This window comes from Triturus cristatus, chromosome 6 (genome assembly GCF_964204655.1).
Source record: "Triturus cristatus chromosome 6, aTriCri1.1, whole genome shotgun sequence".
Lineage (NCBI taxonomy): Eukaryota > Metazoa > Chordata > Amphibia > Caudata > Salamandridae > Triturus > Triturus cristatus.
The window spans coordinates 860218878-860244623 of NC_140589.1; the positions used below are offsets into that span (position 1 = coordinate 860218878).

At 42.7% G+C, this 25746-nt stretch overlaps 1 protein-coding gene across 1 annotated transcript in view; it reads left to right on the top strand.

Moving 5' to 3' along the window:
* LOC146817969 (chitin synthase chs-2-like) overlaps positions 1-25746 on the top strand; it is a 281940-nt gene that overhangs the window by 239439 nt on the left and 16755 nt on the right. The window contains exons 17-18 of the mRNA XM_085609724.1: positions 11061-11278; positions 24283-24343. Of these exons, the coding sequence (XP_085465850.1) occupies positions 11061-11278; positions 24283-24343 (279 nt within the window). The remainder of the gene's footprint in view (positions 1-11060; positions 11279-24282; positions 24344-25746) is intronic.

The following is a 25746-nucleotide window of genomic DNA, read 5'->3' on the forward strand; positions in this document are numbered from 1 at the left end:
GCTACATGGGTGTCTATATAGGTTATTAGTTGGTTTTTTGAGTATCAGTCTGAGTGTCTGCATGGTTCGGTGGGGGGTATTACGTAGTGCATAGGTGCATGAATGAGTGACTCACTGTTTGTATGTGTTGAACACAGCATGTGTGCAGGACTGTATGGGTGGATGAGTGTGTGTATGGGTGTGTTAGTGAGTGAATGACTGTCTCAATAGTGTCTTTATGAGTAACTACATATGTTTTAAACTAGTATATGTGACTATTGGTGTATATATGTGAGTATATGTGAGAGTAAGAGATTGAAAGAGTTCCTGTATGAATAAGTATGTGTTTCTATAAGTGATTGTTTAAAAGACTAAGTATGTGTAAGTTTCCGTAGAAGTAAGTATGGTGGTGTGTGTATAACTGTATATGCAAGTAAATGTATGTTTGATTCTTTATTAGCATGAGTGACTATGTGTGTGAGTAACTCTATGGATGAGTGGCATTGTGTAACAGGATGTATAGGTGTATGAGTACATATGATGAGTGAGTACATGTATGAGTGACTGTATAGGACTGTTGGTGAATGAGTGGATGTGTATGTGGATCTTAGAATTACTGAAGAGGTTGTTGTAACTGGTATTGGTATGTCCATTGTTTTGAAAATTTTAGTCTCTATTTTTGAATGTGTGTATCAAAGGTTATATTAGGGTGAGAGGAGGTCTGCCACTCTATCACAAGGATGATGTCATCAGTGATGTCATCAGTGATGTCATTTGAGATGTCATCAGTGATGTCATGAGTGATGTCACTGACCATGTCATGAGTGATGTAATATGTGACGTCATCAGCAGTGCATTGCGGGCGCGCGAGTTATAGTTAGCTGAACTAACTATAACGGGGGAATTTCAATGGTTTTGTACAAGTGAAAAGTCCAGCTAACTATAACACCCCTGAAACCTATGGTTTTTTCAGTGAATTTCTGAGGTTTTTTAAATGCTAATTCCTAACTATAACGTGCCTGAAACCTATGGTTTTTTCTGTGAATTTCAAAGGTTTTTTAAATGCTAATTTCTAACTATGCCTACAGAGATAGGACATGTGAAGAAAGAAGAAAAAATGCACAGAAAGAAACAAAAGAAGTGCAGAAAGAAGCAACAGAAGTCCTCAAATACGAAGATAAGTGCAGGAAGAAGGATAACGTGCAGAAAGAACAAAAAGAAGAGCAGAAAGAAGCCTTGTTGCAAAATCATCCTGTACCCTCAACTTTTTCAGACGGATACTGGTGGTAACTGAGTCTGACTAACCAGTCCTAGAGCCAGTGCTATGTTAAAAGACACTTAGAATACAGTGAAAACACCTACATACACTAGGGAACATTATGCGTTGGGGTCCCCCTGTGATTAGCATGACCTCCTCTGTAAGCCCCTAGTATATAATAGGGCATGGGGATTAAAACTACCTCTTAAAACAGGCCACAGGGCGTTTTTGCACACGTTAACTCAGGCCCCGTCCCCTCCCTTCACCACTGTGTAAACACGCCCTGTGTCCATTTTTAGTTGGGAGATTAAGTTCATTTGAATCCTGAGGGTCCCTAGGGTCCAACTAGCCCACTAGGTACCTCCAGTAAGTGCCACAGAGCTGCGTTGCAGAGAGGTGTAAAAAGTGGCACGGCCTGGACCACCTCTCTGCAATGCAGCTCAGTGGCGCTTACTGGAAGCACTTGGTGGGCTAGTTAGCCCCCAGGGGCCCTCAGTATTGAAGGGAAATTATATCCCCAATTTAAAACGTGCCATAGTGCGTGTTTGCACACGTCACCTCAGGCCCCGTCCCATCCCTTCACCACTGTGTAAACGCGCCCTGTGGCTGTTCTAAGTTGAGAGATTAAGTCCCCTTGAATCCTAAGGGTCCCTAGGGTCAAACTAGACCACTAGGTACCTCCAGTAAGCGCCACAGAGCTGCGTTGCAGAGAGGTGTAAAAAGGGGCTTGGCCTCAGAATACCTGGCTGCAGCGCAGCTCCCTGGCGCATACTGGAGATGCCTGTTGGGGGCGCGTTTGCAGAGTGCTGCACGGAGGGGGCATGGCCTCCGGCACGATGCCAGTCTTTTATTTATTTTAGTTTTTTAAGAAGGGGGGCTGTTTGGTTCCCCTTCTTATTCTAATTTATTGGCCCTGATGACCCCATCCCCCAGGGCCAGTCTCCTAATTATATTTTTTTGACCCCAATCCCCAGGGCCGGCCACTGTTTTTTATTATTTTTAAAAAATATATATTTATAGACACACCTAGGACATGCTGGACAAACCGTACATACCTATCACCATGACGATTTGCGTGATATTCATTAAAAGGCGACTATGCATGCAATGAATCCACGTGGAATGTATTTACACCACTAGTGAAGCTCTGACATGTCTGATGCCCTACCGTGCCTAATCCTGGTAGACACCCTTGTCCTTTATTTATACAAACATGGGTAGCTATTGACGGGCACATTTAATACACATGCACACCAAGCCATTCAAAGGGGATTCGACAAAAATTCGACCAAAACTATGCAAGAAACCCCCCTCACGGTTAATAAAACACACATCCACTGCCGGATGTGTAATACTTTTTATTTTACTCTCTGGAAAGGGGACGAACATCACTTGAGAGTCACAGCGTGCTCCTGACAGAGCCCAATGCTGTGTTACACCCACCATTGCCTGCCGAGTGCCACACACCTCTGTGTTGTATTCCACTAGCTAGTGCATATGCTATGACACTCTCTAGCCCATGTGCACTGTAACACCACCCCGTGAATATGTCATGCCACACTTGTCTTCGCACGGGTTATATTGCCCCATCTAACGTGCCTTTCTCGATGCCTATGTCATAACGCACAGTGCTATGCCATACATATTACAATCTGGGATCCATATCTTTGTCACAGTGCATATGCAACGTTACACTCCCCAGCACATATTTTATATTACAACTTTAGAGACTAGTTAGGTTACACAACACTGCCCTGTGCATATTACACTCCAAGGCGCATATCGCATAGCACGCGCTAGTGCCTGTGCTATCTCGCATCTCCAATGAATCTGTCATTGCGCACAATGTATTGCATATTATATTTCACGCCCGGTTCATCTTATATCACACTTTTTGGTGCATAGTTTATACCATACACTATATCTAGTTTTCATTTTCAATCGTGCTCTCAGGACTATGTTCTATATAACACTGTGTTCACCTACCCTTTTCACGGGCATTACATTTTGCGATAGTGGGTGGAGGGTCAGGGGGTGTTTCTGCCAAGTGAGCCCGGAGTCACAGTCACAAACGTCCTCTTCTTCCTGAATAAAAGTGAGATTATGCTGCATACTTGTTCATATTTTAAGTAGTTCGCACAGACACAATGTTTTAAAAACAATAAAGTTCCTAATACCCGCCTTCTCTGAACAGTTAGCTTGCTGCCCCATCCCCTTCCTCCCTATCCTCTGTTGTGTGAATCCATGGACTAGCCTCCTCCCTCCTGCCATGCATGGTCTGATGTGCTGCCACTGCCCTCAATTTAGTATGATGTACCAGTCCACTCCTCCTGCCCTCCATTGCCCAATTCTATGCCCCATCATTGACCTCCTGCTTAAACTCTGTGCTTAGCTTGCTGCCCCTATTCTCCTTCCCCCTGCCCTCCGATGTCTTTGTGCATGCCCCTGATCCATCCTTTTTGCCCACCATGTCCCATGGACCTGCCACTCCTATCTACTCTGAGTGTTCTGTTGAGCATCCACTCCCCTCCCACCTGCCTAGCATTGTCAGATGACTGTAACCTGTCCCTGCCACCTCCACCCTGCCTGTCCACATGCCATGCCCCTATCCTCTTCCTCCTGTCCTACATGGTCCATTGTACTGCCACACCCTTCTGCCCTCCCTGGTCTGTTGTGCTGCAACTGCTCCTCCTGCCTGCCCGTGTGGTCTGTTGTGAGGTCCCTTCCCCTGAACTTTCTTGTCTGTGCACAGGTCCTGATCCTCCCTTCTATCCTCCATCGTCCTTTGTGCATGCCCCTCCACCCTCCTTCTTGCCCATCATAGCCATTGTGCTGCCACTAACTCTCCCACTTGCCATGCATGGTCTTCTGTGCTGCCATGGCCCCTCCCACCTTCCCTGTGTGGTCAGTTAGCTGCCCCTGACCCCCTCCCACCTTCCCTCCATGGTCTGTGTGTATGCCATCACAGTCTCACTGTTGCTCTTCATGGTGTGTCTTGCTTCTAGTGCCCATCCTGCCTGACCTCCATGGCTATCTTGCTGCTCCTGCCCTGCCCCCTTGCCCCCAGCCCTACTCCCTCCCTCCTGGCTTGTCTGTTCCATTGTAATGCCCCTGATCCGTCCCTCCTGCCCTTTATGGTCTGTTATGCTGCAGCTTTCTCTCCTGTCTGTCCATTATGGTCAGCTAGCTACCATTGCCTCTTGCCCCTCTGTTCTCTGTTGTCCATGTGCATGGTCCTGTCCCCTCCCTCTTGCTTTCTATGGATTGTTGTGCTGCACTCCCGTCCTGCATGCCCTGTGTGGTGTATTGTGCTGCTGCAATCCCTGATGCCTGCCCTGCAGGGTCAGTTTGGTGCACCTCTCCATGTCCCTCTGGTCCTCTGTTATCCAAGTCCATGTCCCTATCCCATTTCCTTCCATGATCCAATGTACCATACTTGCGAACATTTTGAGCTTGGTAAGAGGGAGATTTTGAAAAAAAACTGGGGTATTGATTTTCCCCTTTGAGTTACATTGAAAAAGAGGATATTGTAGACAGGAGACAGATCAAATAAAGCCCATTTGAGCTTAAAAACATTGGACGTTTCCTGGCTGAATCGGGTCTGTTGGCATGTATGGTTGTACTACCATTGCCTCTTCCTTCTGCCCACAATGGTCTATTACATTGCCACAGCTTTGAAGGAGGGTAGATTTTGTATCACATGGGGCCCCTGGCCCGTTCTGTCCACACCTGAAGTATGAGACCCTTGTCCTTGCCCTGCCAGCTGCATTTGTAGGCCGTATTAAATTGACCAGCGGGTCCTGTGTTGCTATATAATTATCCTGAGACATCCTTACCACTCAGCCAGCATAAAACCCCTGTGTAGGCCCTTCTGTTCAATATGTAGGCCTCTTTGTTAAATTGACCATAGCTCTGCAATTTTAGTGTATAGCAGTCTGAAGGCAGGTCTGCGAGGCCTTCTGATCCAAACTAGTAGCCCCCACCCTACCCGAGTGCTCCGTGCTCAGTATCAAAGTTCAACATCCCCCTGAAGCTGTCGACATACAGTAGGCTGCATCCTGGACTGGTACTTGCTTCCTGGGCAGGTTTCCCGCTTTTAAGGAAGTGGCAACCGCAGAGCGTCAAGTTAGGAGAACTGAGGAGATTTTATACATAAATATATTGAATTCCCTACAATACCCATTATTTTCTGCTTGCTCTATGGAACTTACGATAAGCGATTGGCCTGAGAGACTGACCTTTTCACCCAGTCCATTGTCAGCATTAAGTGGGTAAATGACGAAATGTCTGGTAAAATCTGCAGACGAAGCTTTTGGGTAGCATACGTAGGTAGATGTAGCGTGCAAAGGAGCCCACAAAATGATATAAAAAGGGAGCACCCACAGATATCGACGGACTACCTCGCCGTCTGTATGTAGGTTAACAGGCAGTGCAGGTTTTCCCAAAGAGCTGGGAGCTCTTGTCTTCCTTTGCTTAAAATGTCTTGCTCTGCTTTGCTTGAAGTATCTTATTCTATTTTACCTATATGAAATGTCATGTTATGTTTAACCATTGTTCTCTTTACTTTTGCATTTAAAAGATTTTGTATTGTAATTGCAGGAATGCTTGCTCTAAGAGTAAACCTGAGTGTTCCTAGGTAACATTTTCCTTGGTGTAACTTGTTTCTCATGATGCATTTATAGATGTGTTTTCTCTCTCTCTCTGTCAGTACATTAATTGAGATACAGAGAATATTATGACAGCTGTATGATTATCTGGATTCTGTATTTTGTACTTTGTCTCTATTCTGCGGTTTCTTTGAAGTTGCATCTTCTCATTAAACTGCCATTGTATTCTGCCTCCAATTCCATGTCTCATATGTCTGTTTTCTTCATTTTTGGAGCAAGCGTTCCTAGGCACCCCGGCTCAAATTAAGGTGCCCCTTTTGTCCCTGACTCACTCTCCTGCTCAGTTCTGTGGTGGCTCCCGGGGATCTGGGGACCGCCCCTAGCTTCCTTGACCCGTAATAGATCTTCCCTCCAACAGCCTCTCTTGCAAGTCCTGTATTGTTGGTTTGTTGCCCCTGCCCCCCTTTCCACTGCCCTCCATAGTCTGTTGTGCTTCCACGGCCCTTCCTGCCTGCTCAGTGTGGTTAAATTGTTGCCTTTGCACCCTCCTACCTGCCTTCAATTTTCAGAGTCCGTGCCCCTGGCCTCTGCCTCTCAACAGTATCCTAATGAACAACTAGATTGCTAACATTCTATATTTATTACAAAAGTGTGGAACGCCTGACATCATCTTGATGTAATAAAAACTGTAATACCTAGAGCATTTCCTTTAGAAATTACATATATGAGAGGGTCTTATTGGCATCAAAATTATGGTTAGTGCTCTAAAAGACTAAAATAAGGACATATTTTCTGAGTTTTCAAATAGCGACAAAGCACTTTTAAATTATTTGTTATCTTTATGTTTTTTTATCCAGTTGACCACTTGATTAAATGTTGCACTTAGGGGAGAGGATGTGGTGTTACTTCCAGAACTGCAGACTTTGCAACTGGGGAACCAGGTTGAAGTTTCTGCTTCAGCTCGACATTCTGTGATTCTGGTCAAATCACTTAGTCTCCCCATGTCTACAACCAAAATGAATTTGTTCTTGTGTGATGTAACCAATGCTCATGTAAAGCACTCCAATACCTGACAAGTCTGCACTATATAACACTGCAAAAACACAAAATAATAAGTGTTTTGCACACTTCTGTCATTGGGCTATATTTGGGCTACATCTGGGTGATTTTGGGCTACATTTGGGCTCTTTTGTCTCCGGTGGCCATCTTGGGAGATTTATTTGTTATGAAGTTTCCTAATTTCCTCATGTACTGCAGTCTCCTCAGTAGGAAATGCTTTCAGTTTTTTACTTTGATTCCATCATGAAGGTATTCAGATATGTCACACATTTGCCATAAATTCTGAATGTTAGCACTCTAGTTGCTCATTAGATCACTGTAGTAAAACTACTGCACCATGGAAGTCTGCTCCTGGTATTAAAAGTGCATGTTTCAGTCTGCATGTCAGAATTTTTTAATGAAATAGAAGAGGATTTGAGAAGTCACTCAAAATGTGCCCTCATTTTCTTTCTTCAGCATTAATCATAATTTCTATGGCAAAATGATCCTCCTCATTGTGTTCCTTTTTAAATTAAATGTTTTAAGTGTTACCAGTTTATTCCAATCAAGATGGCTACAGGTGTGCCATACTTTTGTCATAATGAAGACAGTAAGCGCTCTAGTTGTTTTTTAAGAACATTCTGGGACATTCTGTCATTGGGCTATACTTGGGCTACATCTGGGTGATATTTGGGCTACATTTGGGCTCTTTTGTCTCTGGTGGCCATCTTGGGAGACTTATTTGTTATGAAGTTTCCTAATTTCCTCATTTACTGCAGTCTCCTCAGTAGGAAATACTTTCAGTTTTTTACTTTGATTCCATCAAGAAGGCATTCAGATGTGTCACACATTTGCCATAAATTCAGAATGTTAGCACTCTTTTTGCTCATTAGATCACTGTAGTAAAGCTACTGCTCACCAGGGAAAACTGCTGCTGGTATTGAAAGTGCATGTTTCAGTCTGCATGTCAGAATTTTTTAATGAAATAGAAGAGGATTTGAGAAGTCACTCAAAATGTGCCCTAATTTTTCTTTCTGCAGCACTAATCATACTTTTTATGGAAAAATGAACACCCTCATTTTGTTCCTTTTTAAATTAAATGTTTTAAGAGTTACCACTTTAATCCAAGCAAGATGGCTTCAGGTGTGCCATACGTTTATCATAAGTAGGACTGTTAGCGCTCTAGTAGTTCTTTGGAACACTCTGGGAAGCTGCAGTAGAACACAAAGGAATCAACTGACAGTCTCTGCCCTTGTTGGATGTACATGTTTTACTGAGAATGTCAGACTTCATTCTCACATGACTGAGAAAGATAATGTGAATTTACAGAAAATAAGCTCTCAGTTTAGCCTATAGATCACCTTCCAAACCTCTGTGGTAAAAGCATGAGAAAATATTTTTCTCTCAATCATGATATCCCAGCAGAAGGCTTTTTCACATGGTGAAATCACCTTAGAACATACCACAATTCCTAAAATGAGTATGGTACCATCAACAAATGATGTATAATGTAACTAAAGTCTTAAAACCTTCTATTAACTGCAATGCTTTTTAATGAGGTGCTATCATGTATATTGGTCCCAAGATGGCTGCCAACACTTCTTGGATGAAGTGCTGACAGCCAATCAGATCTCAGGATGAGATGTGTGGTTAGGCTCCGCCCACATATATATATGCTTTTAAATGCTATTTTCTCAGGAAATACTGAACAGATTTACACCAGACCTGCAAAAGGCACTTCCTTGACCTTATGGCTACCTCTCTGCCAAATTTCAAGTAATTCTGTTCAGCCGTTCGGGCTGTAGCTGTGTCTAAAGGTCCTATGGAAAAATGCATGGGGAAAACGCGTTTTGGGACCCCCCTTTTTTCTCGGCCCCTGCTTGACGAATCCCCCCGAGACTTTCAGGGTAGGAGCGGAGCGTAGCGCCCCACCTATTTTGAAAATTTCGCGAGGATTCGTCGACCGGCGCCAAAGTTATTCCAAATAGAATGTTGCGGATTTCCTATGGAAACAGGGTCCTAACTATAACTACCTACTGGCGACCGCCAGTAGGTAATATATATATATATATATATATATATATATATATATATATATATATATATATATATATATATTCACTGAAAAAACCATAGGTTTCACACATGTTATAGTTAGCGGAAATTTTACTGATAAAAAACCAGTGAAATTCCCCCGTTATAGTTAGCGCAGGCAACTATAACTCACGCGACCGCAATCCTCTGCTGATGCTAATACTGTATTTAGACACTTATTTGCCCATGTCTTCTTCCATACATTTTTAGCTATACATATATTACAAATATTTTTTTTTCATAAAGACACATATGTCATCAGCAGAAGATTGCAGTCGCGTGAGTTATAGTTGCCTGCGCTAACTATAACGGGGGAATTTCACTGGTTTTTTATCAGTAAAATTTCCGCTAACTATAACATGTGTGAAACCTATGGTTTTTTCAGTGAATTTGCAAGGTTTTTTAAATGCTAATTCCTAACTATAACGTGTGTGAAACCTATGGTTTTTTCAGTGAATTAGTACGGTTTTTTAAATGCTAAGTTTTTTTCCCTTATAATAAGCCCTGTACATTTGGTGGCCTTCGGCCACCAAAAGCACAGGGGGTGGGGTAAGTGTGGATAGTGTTTTTTGCCCTTAACATAAGCCCTGTACATTTGGTGGCCTTCGGCCACCAAAAGCACAGGGGGTGGGGTAAGTGTGGATAGTGTTTTTTTTATTTTTATTTTTTTACCGTACGCTTACGGTAAGCGTACGGTAAGCGTACCCCGCGAAATTGCCGAAAAAAAAATAAAACCGTTTTTGCACTTGGGGGATGTTTGGGGACTCCCTCAACATGACTATGTGGGAGGGAGTTGTCAAAACAGCCCCTTTACATGTTTTTGGGCTTGATATTTTAAAAATCACTCTCAGTGCGAGAGACAAAATGGCGGCCGCCGCTTCCTGGTTTCGGCCGATTCGAATGTTTACTAAGATCTAAGAGCCAATCAGAATCGCGCTCGCGCACGCCACCGTACGCTTACCGTAAGCGTACGGTAAGCGTACCGTAAGCTGGCTCAGATATATATATTGATTTAAAGGCTATTTTCTCAGAATCTACTGAACAGATTTACACCAAACCTACAAAAGGCACTTCCTTGACCTAGGGACTACCTCTCTGCCAAATTTTGAGTAATTCTGTTCAGCCGTTCGGGCTGTAGCTCGTTCTAAAGGTCCTATGGAAAAATGCATGGGAAAAACGCGTTTTGGGACCCCCCTTTTATCTCAGCCCCCGCTTGACGGATCCCCCCGAGACTTTCAGGGTAGGAGCGGAGCGTAGCGCCCCACCTATTTTGAAAAATTTGCGAGGATTCGTCAACCGGCGCCAAAGTTATTCAAAATAGAATGTTGAGGTTTTCCTATGGAAACGTGGTCCTAACTATAACTACATATATATATATATATATATATATATATATATATATATACACTTTACCTCCACATTTATCACTACATCTTCAGGCTTCAATGAGGTATTGATGTGGGGTTTGCCCAATATGTAGCCCTGAATGTGCCAAAAGCAAACAAATAGTTTGATCATGCATTTGAACAACCTAGCATGGATTTTTAGGGAAGAAAACTCCAGCACTTAGATGCACAAAACCACAACAGTGAAAGGGTGAACATGCCCTTGTGCCATTTGCAATGAACCATGTATAACAGTGTGAACAGATTTTCTATGTTGCTAGACAATATCTCCAATACATGTTGCTTCCAAGTATGTATGAATTTACACTACTGTATGCCATTGTTTATGGTGATGCCAGATGCTGTGGCATGATGGGCTGAACGCCTGTTTGATGCATGTGAGGTGGCTAAAGTTCAAACATCAAACACAGAATTTCTTAAGTTAACCGTGAACTTTAGACAGAGCAAGCCTGAAAAAGAGAAAGGCAGTCCCTGTTTACTGTTTCCAGCTTGTTCCTTTTAATGTTCATGCATTAACTCGGGCAAGTTCCGAGTTACATGTTTGAAGTCTAAATACCAGGCACATAAGGTAACAGATGCCTGTCCCATCATGATACAGCCTCGGCCCATCATGATATAGCCCCAGATTTTAGTTGTAAATATCTCAATATCTGTTGTTCTTCCGTTTCTTTCCAACAGACAACATTTATTTACTTCATGATGAACCTTTTGTGGATTGGGGCAACCTTCTTCCTTCAGCTGATTGGCCCCTCAATACACATTAAGCTGCCAAAGATTTATTCAAATGGCTCTATTTCCACGACTGAACATCTTTCTGTGGAGCCTATTGGATTCATGTTCCTGCTGTCCTTCGCTACTTTATTGCTTCTACAGTTCCTAGCACTTCTCTATCACAGGTGAGAATTTTATCTTTTATTTAACCTTGGAAATGGATGTCCATTGGATAAATTACAAAAATATGAAAGGTAGCGGAAGTGACATCACACGCCTTCTGAACCCTGGTGATATCACAAGGTTGAATCATTGTCCCACCACTATCCCTCAACAACCTCCTACGTGATGCTATGGGAGTAAGGGATGCTTACTTTCTTTTGCTGCTGATGATACCACTGCCTCTGGCACCAGGTTACGCAAGGCAGTGTATATTACCCCACATCACTGCCCGGGACCTTCGTCATGGCTTAGAATATTCTTTTCCATAGGTTGGTGTATACCACACACTTCCTGCCAGGATGACACTTTACCAATGCATAGACACACAGACAGAAAGTGCTTTGTATCTAGAGTTAGTGGAAATGGATCCTTTGACCGCTGATGAAGTTACAGTGTTGAAGCCTTGTCCTGTCCTCATATTGCTATCTGCCAGCTACTCATTTGTAGGGGTTATGAGAAGTCAATATACATGGCACTTAAATCTACGCTCACATTATTTTGCTACTTCTGCATTCGCAGCTACTGGGACAAAGGGAGCAAGGGCAGTGCCAGCCTAGAGTACCAACTGTTATACCAGGCTCCCCCAAAGGATATCCATGAACTGCATAGTAATTTCCTGACTTATGCATACTTCTCAAACGTTCAGGACACGATGTATATTTGACCAGTGCTGTTGGCCGTCTGAAAGTCCAGTGAATTGGACCTGCTTTGAGGCATTGGGTGCTGGGATACTGTTGTTTTTTAATTATAATGTACGACTATGCAATGTTATGTCAATGTTTTTTTTTATCTAAGTGTTCAACTGCTTGGACACTACAATTGATTGGAAATGTGACCTACTGTGTTGTTCTTATAAAAAAAACAACTTTTGTTTATCAAAAATATGTGGGCAAGGCGCAGATGCAGGAACTCAGCATCCCTATTCTCTAGTGCTGTACTATTAAATACCTATTTATTTTTTAGTACTGTGATACATACATTCAGGTGTCTTTATGTTTTTTGTGTGCGGTCTTAAATCTAATTGGGATGACAGTCCTGAAAAATAAAGTTTGCTTCATCATGAACCACAACGTAATCAACAAATTGGATCAAAATTCAGAGAATGAGAAAGATTATATAAATAACACACAATTAACATATAGGGTTAAATAAATAGAATATGAACAACAAATGATAAAAGTTTTACAGAGTTAAATGAATATGTCTATCTGTTGAGGACATAAGGGCGCGATTATAACTTAGGCAGGAATTTCCTTTGTGGTATTACCACATAATTAACCACCTAATAGGAGGTAATCTCCACTGAATGGGGAATAACTGTGTGGAGTTGGATATACATTTTGGGATTCTGCATGGAACACCCAATTCTGTGAAGGTTTACGCAGACATTTATCACTTGCTTTAGGCATTTCTACACATATATCTGTTTAATAAGAGTTAAACGCCACGCTCTTGGCAGGTTGTAAAAGTTTGTGACGGGCCAGGTTGGGTAAAGGGTTGAGGGAGGGGTGTGGTGAGGATGGTAAAGAGAATGATCCCTGTGCATTAGCAGAGGGCGGGCTGGGGACAAGGGCCAGAATTCACTGCGGCTCTTTCCTATTGTGAATTTACAGCTACATTTTCTGGCTGGTGAAATCGGATCCTGCGTTTCTGAACTTCGGAAATTCATGTGCGGGAACACCAGCCCACTAATAATTGTGTGTAGTAGAATTCCACACAGGACTTTCATGCTGCACAACTCACAATTGGGAACATAGTGGCAACAGACTTGACTTGGGTCATATAAACATTGTGGAAGCTGATCTTGGTGACAACATGCACCGATATGCATCTAGTTTCTGTCAACGGTAAGTGACGACCTATAAGTAAGTAATCTATCAGCATATAGAGGCAGGATCCCGGGGTTCAGAGCAGTGGCGGACCTCAGACTGTGATGATAAACTGCAGAAACGGGAGTAGGATGTGTGGTTGGTTCTAGCGGGGTGTAACCAGTACAGGCATACCTGGCCCTGACCTGGGGGAGGGGGGAGTTGTGTTTAGAAATAAGTTGTGGGTTTAAAAGCACCTGTTGCAGAGTTCCTTGTGTGTCAAACAGTTTACAGGTAACAAAAATGTTAAGATACATTTTGTGATTAATGTTCCTGTTTGAGAGAGATCGAGTTTTGTCTAGTGACAGATCCGACTTCTCATACAGTAGCACAGAGGGTCAAAGCACGTGTACCAAGCAGATATCATAGAACTGTATTTTATGTGGATAGCTCAGTGGGTTACTGATTTTGTCACAGAGATGATTTTGCTACTTGCAGTTTATAAATCACAGTCCTAATATATTACATTAACTTATTAACTGTATATTAAAAAACTAAATGCAAACTGCAAGGCATAGGGTGGGAACCTAAAATATTTCACTTTTTCATTATTCTAATGTTGCTAAAAAGGGTAGAAATGCAATCTTAGTAAAGCCAAACCCAACCACTGTGGTAATTTTTGAATCGAGGGTCTGTGCTTCTCCAGACCAAGTGCTCTTGAAATATACTGCCTACTAGTATGGGTGACATGATTCCTTCACCTTCTAATCCTCATTGTTGTATGAAACATTCCATTCAGACTGATTTACACATGCATGATTGTTTCTGTATCATTTTGTAAAGTGCTCTTACACCCTACACTGGTGTGAGTAGCGCTATAAAACAAATGAAATGCACGTAAGAGAGAGGCTATGGAGAGATGAGGGCCACTGTTGGAGGGTGACAGTGAGGTAGTCCATGGTTAAGGAGGTCATTGGGGGGCACCAAGGAAGATTGTTGCACTGGGCGTCACCAGCACTAAAGCCGACCTTGAGAAATTAGGCACGCTCTCAATGAACTGGACACCAGAACAGTGATGGAGGGCAGTTACATACCCAGAGGGGGGCAAGGCCAGCATTTGTTCATCAGTAATCATTGAAGAGGGGTGTTTTCAGCTCATTTCGAAAGAACAAATAATTCCTTTTGTTAAGCTAGCAAGTACCTCCTAGCAAGTACCTCGTAGTATAATTCCTTATGTATATTAAGCTCATTTTTATTTTCAGCTCACTAAAATCTCTTCACAAGGAACTACACCTGATACAGGAGCCTCATCTTATCTGCCATCTACTAGGGCTCTCTAACACGTGGGCTTGCCTAAACATATCTTGCATCCTCTCTTAAACGAATCATGCCCAACACCCTTATTCAGGGTGTGAGTCTCTTGGCCACATGTCATACCAGCCATTATCAGGCAAAGAAGTCAAACTCATATACTATGGATATAAATTGGGTACATCAATAGGGCTATCCCTGCCTAGCGCTTTGGAATTGCTGGTGCTCTCCCAGCCCCTGATCTTTATGGGTTCAGAAGGCTGCAGCAAAAATAGAAATTAAAGAGAGTTCTAAGAGCCCTGGTTAGCTCCCTCCCATACCCGCAGCATCAAACATGAGGCTATTAAGTAGCTAAGGGCCAGATGTACCAACATTAGGAGTACTGATTTCCTAATTGCGATTATCTCTGCATTGCAATTAGGAAATCGGTATTCCTAATGTATGATTTTTTACCCAAATAGCGAATCCTAGTAGTTCACAAATCAACCAACCTAAAGAGTAATAATGAGGTAGGTCACAATTTGTGACCTATTAGGAATCGCAGCCATCACAGGGGTGGTGGCCTGCTGAGGTCATCATACCACCATGTCTGTGATTGCTTTTTAATAAAGCAAAACTTATTTTATTAATAGCAGCCCATTTTCCTTAAAGGAAAATGAGTTGCGTTCAAAAATTAAAAATTTGAAGTTTGATTTTTTAAGAGAAGGAAGTAGTCTGCAGGACCACTGCCTGCTCTTAAAATATTTTTTCATACTTCGCAAAATGGAAAGGATTCCGAGGGGACAACTTACCATTTGCAAATGGGTTACCATCACTTTTAAAATAGTGGTAAAGTATTAATGTTTTGCGACTGGAATGCAGTTGACAAACAGCAATACATACCATACTGAATCTGTATTTGGAAGGGAACACCCAAAACATGCCCCTTCCAAATTCTGAACTGCATGCCAGTGTGGTGCCGGAGCGTGGAGGGACTCGGTGTCCCAGAATGCCATTCAGAGGAGTTGCATTGTGGAAGCAGCAAACGCTGTAAAAGCACTAACTATCTCCCGCAGCGCGGGGCGCAATTCTGCTGGTGCTGGTGCCAGTGTAGTGTCAAAGCGTGGAGGGGCACGGTGTCACAGACTACCATACAGAGGAGGTGCATTGTGGGAGCAGCACGCGCTGTAAAAGCGCTAAACATCTCCCACGGCATGGGGCGCAATTCTGGTGCCGGAGCATGGAGGGACTCGGTGTCCCAGACTGCCATATAGATGAAGGGCATTGTGTGAGCAGCATGTGCTGTAAAAGCGCTAACCATCTCCTGCGGCGCAGGGCACAATTCTGCTGGTGCTGGTGTCGGTGTGGTGCCGGAGTGTGGAGGGACTTTGTGTCCCAGACTGCCATACAGAGGAGGTGTATTGTGGGAGCAGCTCGCACTTTAAAAGCTCTAACCATCTCCCATCTGTGCCTGTCAAAGACCTGAGGAGGCTGGGCTGGGCTGCCCCCCCCCCCCCTCATGGTCCTCTGACTCTAGTAAAACATTGCTCTGTGCCACTATCGCGCTGTATGAAAAACAGCCTACTAAGGAGTATTTGGGTCAAGGCTGCTAAGAATCGGCCAAAAGAGAGAGACAGAAGCATCAACCCCAGGAACTCTCATGGAGGATATTATCCTCAATGGTTTTTTCTCATGTGGAGGCAGAGGCTCATAGTTTCCATTGATGGAGTGCCCCTGACTGGACATGGCTGAATTGGTCCGGCACCATTGGCTGTTGCTATATGTTAGGGCGGTAGGAATATCTATTTTAATCTATTGTTATTGAATTATTATCTACCCAAAAGACTGTAAAAAGAAAGACTATGGGGGATAAAGAGGGCTCCCCAGGAGACCCCAAGGCAGCACACTTGACTCTTTCTTGGTGTGTACTGCAAGAGTCCTAGATAATGAAATTACACTAGCACACCAACACTTATCAATGGACAGGGGAGAAATCTATCTACTACATGCAGACAATAACTCTTCCCAAGACCCTGCAGCTGTGCAAAGTGTTCTGATCCACCAAGATTGAGTTGCTACGGGGGCCCTGACAACAGACCAAAATGCCCAACCTTACCCAATCTTTCCTCAACAACTGCAAATGGGCCTCCAACAAAGGGGAAGAAGAAAATAAAACATCACTGCTCGATTCAAACAGCATGCAAAGATGATCTCAAATACCTGCCAATGTAGGGGGGATAAAGGAGATTCGCTCCTGTCAATCTGTACAGATAAGACTCAGCATGCTAACTCCAACAATGACTCTGACTCTGCACCTAGGCTCAACCTGGATACAATTTGTATTAAACTTAAATCAGCTCCGATTGCTAATCTCTCCCCCCTTTTGGAGAGACTCAGTAACTAGGAGGCCGCTGTGACAAAACTACAGAGCACAATAGATAATATTAGGAAGTCTGATAGCTTAATGAGGCCGGCACTGTGGAGTTGAAGCACTGATGCAGGCCATTTTTGCACAGGCTGCAAGAATTTGAGGATGATGCCCGCAGCCACGGTGGAAGGTTCTGAGTGCATGGGAGCATGCCAAGGTGAAATTTTAAGAATTTTATTTTCCATGATTTGGGATATCCCAGGTTGAAGACTTTTTGAGGGGCTAACGTTTTATAGTTATTCAAAGTGATTCATGCATGAGATCTGGGCGAAAAGGCGGCTTTATCCTCCACCAATGACAGTTGTTTTAGGGATTTCCAGACCTGCTTTTTAAAGCATGGGTGATGGATCTGCGTGTTCCAGAGAACGGAGAGCCTAGTGCTTGCCAGAGCCTCCTGAAGGTAGCTTCTTGCAGGGGAATTCTCCCTCTGTTGGAGGTCTTGCCATAAGAGCTGGTTTACAGTGTTTGGGGCCGAAAATCTGATCTTATTCCAGCAGATGATTTATGCGCTGTACCTGGCCCATGATTGCTTCAAATGGCCAAACTCGAGCCTTAGTTGCACCAGGAAAGTGTAGTTTGGGAGGCTGAACATGGTCCTGTATGCTTTGACTAGAGTTTTGTCCAGTAACTTGGCGTCTCTGCCTCGCATTATTTCACTGCCATAGGTTATAGTGGGTAGATCTTTTGCCTGTGCTGCTTTCAGGAGGGGGCTTAGTTATACCAGTTAATTTTGATGTTCAATTTTTTAATATTAGTGCTAGCACCTGCCCTTTTCTTTTAATTTCTTCTTGATGTCGTGCAAAGGATCCCTCTTTATCTATATAAACGCCTAGGTACTTGTAAACTGCCGCTGGTTCTATTTGTGTGCCTCCCAGGTGCCAGGACCTTGCTCATTTCCTCTTGTTATTAATGGTCATTGTTCTTGTTTTTTTTTTTTTTATTAATTGTCAATTTGTTTTCTGTGGCGTAGTCCTGCATTTCATTAGGATGTTGCATGCCGACTGCAGTGTGGCTAAGCAGAATTACGTCATCGGCTTACAGGAGACTGGACAAAGTTGACAAAGGTGCAGCGGCATTGTCTTGGATATTGCTGCATCAATAAGCAGAGAGATTGATAGGGTGTTGGTTGTTGTACCTGCTTTTTGCAAAAGCCTGCCTGGTTTAGTGGTATTATGTTGTTGACATCAGCCCAGGCTGTGAGTTCCTCAAACACAGTTCCCGCAAAGTATTTGGCCTCATTGTCAATCAGAGTAACCAGTAGGTAATCACTAGGCAAGGCGTTGTCACCACTTTTGAGGATCAGGACAATCGCAGAACCTTTCCAAGAGTCTGGTATTATTCCCAGTGATCGCTCTTCTGATAATAGTGGTTGAAGAATGCTTGCCCACTCTGCCGCCCTCTGTTTGAACAGGGCAGGCGGAATTACGTTTGGGCCAGGGGCCCCTTCCTTTCTACCCTTTGCAATCTGCCACCAAATTAAGAGCAGCTCTGCAGCTTTTGTCTCCTCCTCCGGCAGTTGATCTATGCCGGAAGATGTTTGTAGGACTCCCTCCTTAGTTGGAGTGCCTTCCGGAAGGACACCCAATAAGGCCCTGTTTTGGGAAATTGATAAGGAACCCAGAATTTTGTGATTGAAATGATCATATAAGAAATGGGCCCAGGTTTTCTCTAGTATGTGGGAATAAGTGCCTCCATGCTGAGGGTGCATAATTGTATTTACTATTTTCCAAAAAAAGGCACTATCTTATGGTTTATGTTGTGTAGGAGAATGCCCTTGGGGTATTTCTACAGACATCTCATGCATTCCCATGTAATTACACCAAGCTCCTGTTCCCCAACCCAGATTCAGCACCGGGCCACCATACTTATGCACTAACAACTAATAATAGGTTCCAGCCTCAAACCGACCTTGACAATTTAGATTGACTCACAAAGGGTCCCACTGAACGCAAAAATAGTTCACCCAAAGAATGAACAAGTCATCATGAGAGGACTGGATTCCTTAGAGCTAATACCTCAATTAATATGCAAATTACCCCGTTTCCAGGCTGTGTTTACCCAGAACATGATCCAAACCCAGGTATAGAAGAGTCAGCTGAGGGCCCTACTGTACAAGAGCTCCCAAACCTTAAAGATCAATTAAAAATCATATCTTGGAACGTTGCAGGGCTAAGGTTCAAACTGTCAGATTCCAATTGGGCTAATTTAATAGACAAATGCCACATATGCATGTTCCAGGAAACATGGTCTATTGAACCAATTTCCAGAGTAGGGGACAATAACTTTAGCTTTCATGCTAGACCTTCACCCGAAGATAGACCGTCGGGAGGCCTAATTCTTTGGGTTAGGACAAGCCTGGCCTGCAAAGTTACTAGGCTAAATATTGAGTCAGCTGATAAACTAGGCATTGATCTCATGTCTTTAAAAGAGTTTGCCTTAAGACTAAGTAATATATATATAATCGTTTCAAGAACCAAAACCAGGATTCTAGCACAATAGCACTTTTATCCAATTTTTTAGACAACACAGATAGAGGGAATTTTAGCTGGTAATTTCAATGTTGCACATGAGCCTGTGGACTATGTGCAGGACCTCGTACAAGAGGAAGAACTATCAAGGGGTATTAAATAAACTGCAGGCACCCCGCTCAAGACAGGCAAAAAGGCAGGGCAGGAAGTAGTTCTAGCTTTTACCCTAACCCAGGGGGTACGTGCCTGCAATGGGCAAATGCAGTCTGACTTAGAAGCTACCTTTACATTCAACAGGGCGAACGCTCAAAGAAGAATTGACTATATAATGGTCAATCTAGACTTATGGCATGGTACATGACATGTCCACTATACCAAGATATGACGGTGATCATAATGCAATGGTTCTGGGATTAGTCGATATTCCATTGTTGTTCACCAATTCTGTCAGAATGGTCTCCCCAATAGTCACTTTGAATGAAGATAGACGAATCAAATTGAGTCATTTAGTCTCAGATGAGAACTCCCTAGCTACCATATATGCCGAGGTAGCATCTGCTCTCATTAACTTGAGCAACTTGGATGCGATGACTTAGCTATCATGTCTACTTTCTACCATCTTCTTAAGGTAATTAGGAAGCACTTCTCTAGACAAACAGCAAGCACTACCCCCAGACGTAGGGATATGCCCTGGTTCAATGGGAACTGCAAACAGGCTAATACCGCCTTAATTGCCACAGTGAAAGGTGGGAGCAGTGCTCTTATAATGGAGAGACGAAGAGCCTACAACAAGGTACAGATAGAGGGTAAGAAAAGTTGGGAGTAAGAGAATTGACGCACTTTGGCCGAAGCATCAAGATTGAAAAATAGTCAATAACATTTATTGGCCAGTGAAGCAGTGCATACAGTAACAAATAGGAGTTTATCACTGAATCACATGTTTTGGAGGAGCGCTTTACACAGTTGTATGCCATGGAGGGCAGCGATAAGGATTCCGAGGTCCCAAAGGACGACTCAAATCTGTTATCTGAGAAAGAAGCAGCAGAAGTAGTCTCCTTTAATTTAGAAGAAACAGTGACTGCAATTAGCAGCCCGGGTAAGGGTAAAGCTCTAGGATTAGACAAGATACCGGGGAATCTTTACTGCTCAGAATCCAACATATGGGGTCCTGTACTTCACTCAACATTTAACGCAACAGAGCTAGGAGGGAATATCCCAAGTTCCTGGAAGGGTGCCAAAATCATCCTGATGTTTAAAAAAGGGGATAAAAGGAATCCCTCCAATTACAGACCAATCTGCCTCATAGATGTGGCTCAGAAAGTTTTTAGTAAATTGATCTTGAGGCACCTAAACACTTGGATCGAGGAAAAAACTTTTCTGTCTCACCTAAAAGCAGGCTTCAGGGAATACACTAGTACCTTAGATCCAGTACCCCGTTTCTTACTGCTTACCTGGAAAGATGTCACCATTAGAAAGGGTCACCTCTATATCATATTCGTAGATCTTAAGCAATCATTTGACTCCATAAATCGCACCAAATTATGGGTCGCCCTGAGGGATTTCGGTCTGCTACAACACATAGTGCGCATGCACCACGATAACTATGCCCAGGTTCGATTGAACCAAGGGGGCAAACTCACTGGGAAGATAGGAGTGCTCAAAGGAGTACGAGAAGGATGCGTTTTAGCCCCAACCCTATTTACCTTATATATGAATGGGCTAATTAAAGCTCTGCATAACTACGGGGGTGACCCTCCTAAGCTTGCGGGCAGAAAAATTCCATCACTCCTGTTCGCAGATGATACGCTACTGATTGCAAAAATACCTATGGGTGTGCAAAATGAATAGACCAGGTTTGCCACAGCCTGCATTGGATTTTAACCCCCACCGTTTCTTTAAAAGGAAAATCAGGTTGGGCTCAAACACGCTGTAACAAGTCAAGGTTTTTGACTACCTAGGGGTCAGACTGAATAGTAACTCGAGCTGGAGTGACCAAATCCAAAGAGCTCCCTTCCACTACAGCATATTGACTCGGCACTGGTCAAAAAACCTAATCAAACTGCTTATCGTCCTATTTCTCCAGCCTTAGGAATACATCGAGCTAGAGCTCTGGGGTAGCACTCTATGGTGTAGAACTGTGGGGCTTGGACCAGACAAAGAGCCTGGAGCTGGTAGAAAATAGATTCATAAGGTCATTACTAATCTGCCAAATAGCACTCCACTTCTACCGGCTCGATTAGACCTTGGCCTAAGAAGTGTTAAGTACATAGCGGAATCGAAAGCACCTAGTGTTTTGGTTCAGAATATGGACCAGCAAACCTCAAATCCCAGTTTAAGAAGCTGTAGAGGTAGTACAAAACCTGGATAAAGCTGTAGGATGGGTGAAGTGGTTTAGAGAGGTGAGGCATTGGTTAATGAGATTGGGGCTGAAGGCTATGTGGGAAGACGCTAAATTCCTGATGAAAAATGCTGTACCTCTCTTTAAAGTGAAGTTCTGGACTGATACTCAGAACTCCTGTTATTAAGTGACAGCACAGGGCACCCTAACAGGAAGGTTCTTAGAGTTTAAATGCACATTTTTATTTGAGTCAATCATGGTTGAAATTGAACCTCCACATTCAGGTGCGCTTTACGTACAATTCAGGTATGGAACCTTACCCCTGAATCATACTAGAAGCATATGGAATCAGGCTACTGTAACCCCGATGTTCCCTGCATGCATCCTTAGTCCTGAATCATTAGACCATTATATGTTTTTTGTCCCTGCTATGCACAGATTAGGAAAAAGTGGCTAATACCTCCATATCGGCTTTTATTGTTCAGGCGACCAGCAGATGCTTTGCGAATACTTAGATCAGATTCAACAAAATGGTTAGTATTCGCTATATCGCAGTACTTGCTTTATACCTGGTGCATTAGGTCTAAGTTGTAATCAATAAGGTAAAGCATAGGACACATACAGGCTAAGGTATATTACGCAAATAACATTATGACTCCTTTGCTATCATTTTTGTTTTTAATGTCAATGGTCACATGCTTTTTATCTTTTTTTATGATTTTTAATTCTTTTAACCTTTTTACGCTATGACTATTTATTTATTATTGTATAATGTATTTTGTGAAAGAAGACTGTTGTTTATAAATTTTGTGAATGATCTCTACTTGTTCGAATAAAGAACTGCTCTATTCCTGAGTTAGGTTGATTATCGATCTACTAGGAATCGCTATTTGTAAATAAAAAGGTTCAGACTTTCAGAATACCTGCTTCCTAATTACGATTCAGAGATAATCGCGATTAGGAAATCGGTATTGCTAATGTTAGTGCATTTGGCCTTTAGAGCATAGTAAAGAGCAGCTCCTCCAAATACATAATGGAAATCAAAAGTAAATAGTAAAGAGCAGCTCCTCCAAATACATAATGGAAATCAAAAGTAAATTTTCTGAGATTCTTCCAATATAGATAGAGAAGAAAGACTAGAAAACGGTTGTGGCATGAACCTTTTGATGTATGAATAGAAGAAATATAATATAAATCACAACTCACTAAGGCCTACATTTAGTGAAGCTTTGTGCGGGTGCTGATGGGATGCAATGCAAAATATAGTGTTGGGTTACTTACCATTACAAAGTCCCGAATGACTAATTTTTTTGCATTTGCACAAACTTTAGTCAATGTGGGCCAAAGAAACTTTATTTATCATGCAAATCGTAAAATAGAAAATTAAAACAGACTCAAGAGAAGTGTGGCTCAATGGTTAGAAAGGCAGACCCTGATGCAGAGGTCTGGCCCGGACCAGGGTTCAATTCCCGCCTCGGCGGGTCTTGGGCTCAATTTCCCCGGACCTGATAATTCTCGCCTCGGTGCCTATTCTAATCATGGGTCTCACTCTGCAACTCTGGGCAATAGCTTGCTTAATCTCCACAACGGCCCCAAAAGCGCTAGGATGCCTGGCTTTCACCTCGGGGGTGCCCAGGAGTGGGCACTTCACAGGGAAAGGCCAGGAAGGGTTCCACAGCGGTATGTGCACAGCGCCTGAGAGACCCTTTCGGGGGTGTGCGGAGCGCTATATAAATGCACTACATTTACTCAGACTTCCAGAGTTCGCTTATATCAATGCTCGGAGAAAGAAATCACCTTGATTATGATCATTATCTGGTAGAGAATAATTTCTGAAGACTCTATTTCATAACAGCTGAGATATTTTTTCTCAAATTAGAGATAAAAATTCAGCATTTAGTACAGGTGAGTTGCTCAATTGTTTAGTGAGATATTATGATTAAGAAGCAGGATTTTACCAGCAGGTGGGTACATAGACCTAACTATAAATGTTTTGGAACTTTCATAACTCAGACCTAGATGGGAAGCAGTGGTGCACTTCACACAGCATTAAGGCGGAATTGGAACTGTGCCTGGGCAAGTGAGAACCTGATTTGCTTAGTGTACAATAGTAGGCCAGGGGAGATATTCTCGGGGCTACTGGAAATATGTGATTCTGTCTGTGTGGTGTTTTCAAGAGAATTATGGATTTGTGGCAGTTGCCACATAGTCCATTATCTGCTTCATAATCTGCCGATTTGAACAAAAAACATTGTTTCTAGATCAAACTGGTTACTAAAAATGTGGTGACACGTGTTCCCACGCAGTGGAAAGACTTTTGCAAAGCTTAACTGGTCATCTTTCAATTACATATTGCTGTATATGGATGATAAACTTGTGGTAATAAGGTGAAATATTTGCCCAGACAGTGTTACCACGTGTGAGAATGACAAAAGAATGAAGTAATGCTATCAGATAATTTGGTCAGTTTGGCTGCATAATTTGGTCCTCCCCTGCCCCATCATTCCAGTGGCCCTGGATATAACAAGCTTTTCTCCTTTACAAATACCTACAAGGAAATAATTAAAATGAAAAGTATTCGAGTCTAGAAGATAATAGCAACTGAATTTATTTTACAAGTCGTTATGTTTTACAGAGTTTACACCTTCATCCATTTTGTGGCATATCAAGGGACGGCTGGACAGAGAAACAATCTGGTGAGAAGAAATAGTTCAGAAATAATATTTATTTTCAAACCTCGGTGTGGGAGTGTGTCTGTATCTTGCATATGTAATAATATCTCACTCATCTTCTCTGCCTTGATAATGGCTGCCTTTTACCTCCCAAACGGTATAATATTGACTGTAAATTGATTTACATTTCTGTTGATTAGAAATGAATATGTTTATTGTTTTTCATGTTTATGTACATTTCTAAACAGGTGCTTGTCATTTACAATGACATGAGTCTTTCTCAGCATTATTTACAAAGGTGACGAGCCAAGAGAAGGTTCTACATCGGCAACCCCAGATTTCGACCAGGAAATAAGTTTGAAAGTTGAGGTTTCCCTCATGTGATGTGGATTTAGGTACCATCATCTTAAAATGTGATTGAGTGTGGCTCAGTGTTCGATGGGCATTTCGGGCAGTCTGGCATTTCCAGATGATTCCCAAGATCCCTGGTTGGATGAGGTAGGTACCACAGGCCAAGCAGGGACCTGTGAGCCCCAACGTTAGGAAAAGACAGGTCGCCTCCAGAGATAGCCCCCCCCATAGTATAGCACGAGCAGCCAGGTTTTTATCTTCAAGGCTTAATTTGTAAAGTATTTGCAATTATGCTCACAGCAATCCAATGATGACACCACAAATAAACTCCACACGAGTTTCATAGAAAACAAGTATATATTTATAAAATGATATAGGATGCAACCACACAATACTAAACCAACATATGCGTCGGGGTAATGTTCCCCCTGGCCTATTATTATTGAGCTAAACTACACAATCCTACTCAATCCTAATATTGTAATATGCAGTTCGATATGCAACAATCAGGTACTTCACAACATAAAAATAATGCAGATTGTAAAATGGTTATCTGGCAATTTGTACTGTCACTGTAATGCAATGTGTAAAGCAACAACGTGGTAAACAGTTATGCCCCCGTAATGCAATGCGTACGGTCCCCCTTCAGATACTCTGGTGGGAAAAAGCAATGCAAGTGTAATACAGTTATCAGGCAATTCGTTATACAAAATTAATGCAATGAGGAACACATACATCCGGCAGTTTGCTGTGCAACACTAATGCAATGTGTAATACAACAATCCGGCAGATCGTGGTGCAGGATTCAGACAAGGTGTTACACATCTATCAGGCAGTTCGTTATGCAAACCTAGTGCAATGCGTAAGACACCTATGAGGTAGTTCGTTAGGCAAACTAATACAATGGGCAATACGACAAAACAGGCAGTCCGTTGTGCAGAAATAAAGCAATGCATTATACAATCATCAGATACTCCGCTACGCAGAAATTATGCAATACGTAAGTTATTCCAGCACCGTTCACGGTGCCTCCGGCGGTCTATCTGCCACTCGTGCTGGCTTGCGCTTAGTCTCAC